The sequence below is a fragment of the Trichosurus vulpecula genome, chromosome 4 (genome assembly GCF_011100635.1).
Source record: "Trichosurus vulpecula isolate mTriVul1 chromosome 4, mTriVul1.pri, whole genome shotgun sequence".
NCBI classification, from domain to species: Eukaryota; Metazoa; Chordata; class Mammalia; order Diprotodontia; family Phalangeridae; genus Trichosurus; species Trichosurus vulpecula.
The window spans coordinates 407,512,009-407,515,727 of record NC_050576.1 but is presented as its reverse complement, the minus strand read 5'-3'; the positions used below and the strand labels follow the sequence as shown (position 1 = coordinate 407,515,727).

The following is a 3,719-nucleotide window of genomic DNA, read 5'->3' as shown; positions in this document are numbered from 1 at the left end:
CTATTATTAGCACTGGGAAGTCCTTTCAATGTTTAAAAGATTTTTCCCCAGGCAAATTTTTTTTTGGAGGAAGGTGGAGGGGAAAACAGGCATTATCTCTCTCTCTTTCTCTTTCTCTCTCTCTCTCTCTCTCTCTCTCTCTCTCTCTCTCACACACACACACACACACACACACGCACACACACACACACACACACACACACACACCCCCAGCTGATTCCTGCTCAGGAATTTGGTTACTTTGTCGGAACTGTTCTACTGTATTGAGCTGGCTTGATATTGAATTGCTGGATTCTTAATTGGTTTGCTGTTTTATTCAAACCTCACAGGGCTAGACTGATTCTCTTTAAACAACCACAAGGCATTTCTTTTGGAGATCATCTGCTTTCATTCAATTTCACACCTTCTTCACATTTTTGATTGGTTGAATCAATAGAGATGGCTACAAAATATTTGTACCTGGTTGATACCTTGATTGATTGATTCAATCAAAGAGATGCTCTCACCTGATGAAAATATAAGAGAACAGAACATCTTGTTAGTTCCATTCATCAGAGTTGAGGAGTATTGGACAACACTCTTACACAAACAAATGTTTGTTGAATAATAAAGTTAGAGAAAAAAGAATCTTCTAAGGTATATGATCCATCCTTTTCATTTTATGGTGCCTACAATAGAGTAAGAGCTTAATAAATGCTTATTGATCAATGGATATAGAAACTGAGAATCTGAAACTGACTCATCTAAGATAACACTGCTAGTTTTTGTCAGACCTGAGACTAGAAACTAAATTGGCCTAGCTCCCAGGCCATCTCTGTCCATTATGCAATGCTACTTCTTACTACGCAGGCAAAGTTGGGCCAAGAATAGGTGTAGGTGGGGTGTTGATAATGGTCAGAAGTAGGGGAAATGATCAAGAAAAGAAGCAGCTTTTTAAATGGGTTAAAAACATAGCAGTTTTTCTTAATATAAGTTTTGGTACAATTCATGTACTTCATTTATAATTCATAACTAAATAGAATATGGGGTCACATAAACTTTTGAATAATCAAATTAAAGCTGAATTTTAAAAAATCAATAAAGGAGGGGCCATGGCTCCTGTGGCCGGGGGCCGGGCGGCGGTGGCGGCGGGCTCCGCGTTTTGGAGCCCTCGCTGAGTCCCGTGCGTCCCGAACCCCGGCTTCCGCGGCATTCCCGGGTCGAGCCCCCGCCGCCGGCCCCGCCTCCCACTCAGTCTCGGCCTGGCTCCGCGACAGGCCCGGTCTGGCCCTAGGATAGCCTTGCGCAGCCCGCTCGCTGCTGGGGCCAGGCCCGGCGCCCCAGCTCAGCGCCGCTCGCCGGCCTGCCGCCTTCCACCCTGGAGCCGCCGCGCCCGATATTGTCCCCGGCGTCCGAGGACTCCAGCTGGGCTGAGAAGCTCGACTCACTGCTGCAAGTCACCGACGGCAATGTGGCCCGGATCAAGCAGCGTCTCTGCCCCCTTGGCGTCTCTTCACCAGGCAATTCCAGCCTGACTCCTTCTGGGTCCTGGATGCCCTGTTCTAATCCTGAAGGGGAACTGCTTGGTCACGTCTGGACCCTGGATCCCCCCTCTGAGGGGCAGGGCTGGGATGATGCCTGCTTTTCCTTGTCGATGTGGGATGAAATTACCACTCTCCGGAGCCAGCTCCGGACCCAGGCTCAGGTGACAGTGTTGATGAGGTCAGGCTGTACAGGGCCTGATGGAAGACAGGGAGCGTCAGAGATGTCAGATTGATGACCTGGAAGAGGAGCTGGGCCGGCTGCGAGGGGCCCCTAAAGGGCGAGCGAGGTTGGAGCAACGCATAGAAGACCTGAATTCAGAGCTGCAGAGCCTACGTCGACAGCTGCTGGCCCGTCCTGGGGAGGCCAGTGTGACCGCCCTCTTGCGCCAGGAGCTACAGAATGATCGCCAGCTGCTGTGGGAGGAGTATGAGACTGTTCGAGGGGAGCTGAAGCTTCTGCGGGACCAGCTGGGCCAACAGCAGGAGTTATTACTGAGACAGATGGCTGAGGCCAGGCAGGCTCAGGGGCGGAGCTGGAAGGTGCTGGAGCAGGTACAGAGCGATCAGGAAGGCCATAGCCGGGTGGTGGACGCTGCCAGGGTGGAGGCCCAGGATGTTCGTCGGGAGATTGATCTTGTCAGGGCCATGGTATGTTCTTTGCAGGCCCAGGTGCGAGGGGATCACCCACCCCGGCCAGATTCTGCGATCTCTAGCTCTGACCTGAGCCTCCCAGACAGTGACAGCAGCTGGGACATACCTTTTCGGGAGACAGGACCCCAGCCACAAGGCAGTGGTCATGTGCTCTTTCTTCTACACCCCTTCTCCCCATCCCCACGTCCATCCCTGGGGAGCTTTGTGGCCCAGAGAACAGGAGATCTCTGAACCAGCCACCTGGGCCTGCCCCCCTCAGCTATGCCAGCAGACCTCCAGAGCAACAATGAGTCCAGCACCGCTTCCAGCATGGAGCCCAGCACGTCCAGGCCTCCTGTGAGGAGCCCCCAGACAGCTGAGCAGTCAAGCAAGGCACCCAAGCAGCTCCTTAGTGACCTGTGAATGGGCTGGCTAGCACTCCATGCCTTGGAGTGGTGAAGGACAAAGGAAGGGCTTCTGGGCAGAGTGAAACAGCTCATTCCCAGCAGCCTCCCCTTCCCCCAGGGGCCTTGAGTGGCTTTCTTGAGATTTCTTGAGGGGCTGCTGACCCCAAATCCCTGCACTCTGCTCACTGGCTCCTCTCTGTTCCTCCTCTTCATCTCCTCTAAGATTTCTTCCTTTCCCCTATCCTTCAAATCTGCAATAAAAAATGTTAACTATGAAAAAAAAATCAATAAAGGGGGAAGAAGGATAGAGAGAAGACGATAGAGTAGAGAATCATTTAGCTGAACTCTCCCAACATTCCCCTCCAAACGACTCTAAAATAACACCTCAAATTGGCTTCTGCAGTAGTCTAGTCAAAAAAAGGTCTGAGTGAGACACTCTTTCAACTGAAGACAACTTAGGAAGTCCGAAGGAGAGATCTATGACATAAGGGTAGAAGCTGGCTCAGAGTCCACCTGTATGAAACATCAGTGGTGGGACTAGGTGGTGATCTCAGAAGCAGCAACTTTGGGAAGTCTTAAGCCAGAGACAGTAAGGGACCTGAAAACCGATCAGAAAGAGATTATTTACCCCACTCTCTGTGGTAGCGTTGGATAAAAAAGAGACATTATTTGGCAACTCCATGTCCTATAGCCATTTTGGGTCATAGTTCAAGGGCAGAGAGTGGCACTTTCAGTCAAAAGGGAGTGGGAGCCCTGAGGGACAACTTTTTGTCAACTCCACTGTCTATACCCCGCTCTGGGTTGTAGTTCAAGGGTGGAGAGGAGTAATTTCAGTCAAGAGGGATTGGAAGCCCTGAAGCATAGTATCACTTCCAGCCCCAAGGGAATCAGGGACCCTGAAGAACAATATTATTTCTGGTCCCAAGGAAGGAGGAATCCTGAGGAGCAATATACCTTTTGGTCCCAAGAAAGCAGGTGTCCTTCTTGTGTAAGGAAAAGAGAACAGAACTGGGAGAGCAATGACTATACCTCTTCCTAGATCACACTGTACTAAAAGCACCAAAACCTTCTGAAAACCAGAACTAGCTCTAAAACCAGTAGTGTGAAAAAGTCTGAAGCTTGAGACAGTGCCTCTCACCACCCCCTCATGATGGGAACA

General features: G+C 50.5%; 1 protein-coding gene across 1 annotated transcript; it reads left to right on the top strand.

Annotated features, from left to right (window-relative positions):
* Positions 1–496: 496 nt before the first annotated feature.
* On the top strand, positions 497–2,405 carry LOC118847335 (coiled-coil domain-containing protein 159-like). The gene is given in 4 exon segments (XM_036755805.1): positions 497–537; positions 1,084–1,261; positions 1,310–1,702; positions 1,704–2,405. Coding segments are annotated over 4 exon segments (1,314 nt in total).
* The last annotated feature ends 1,314 nt before the right edge of the window (positions 2,406–3,719 follow it).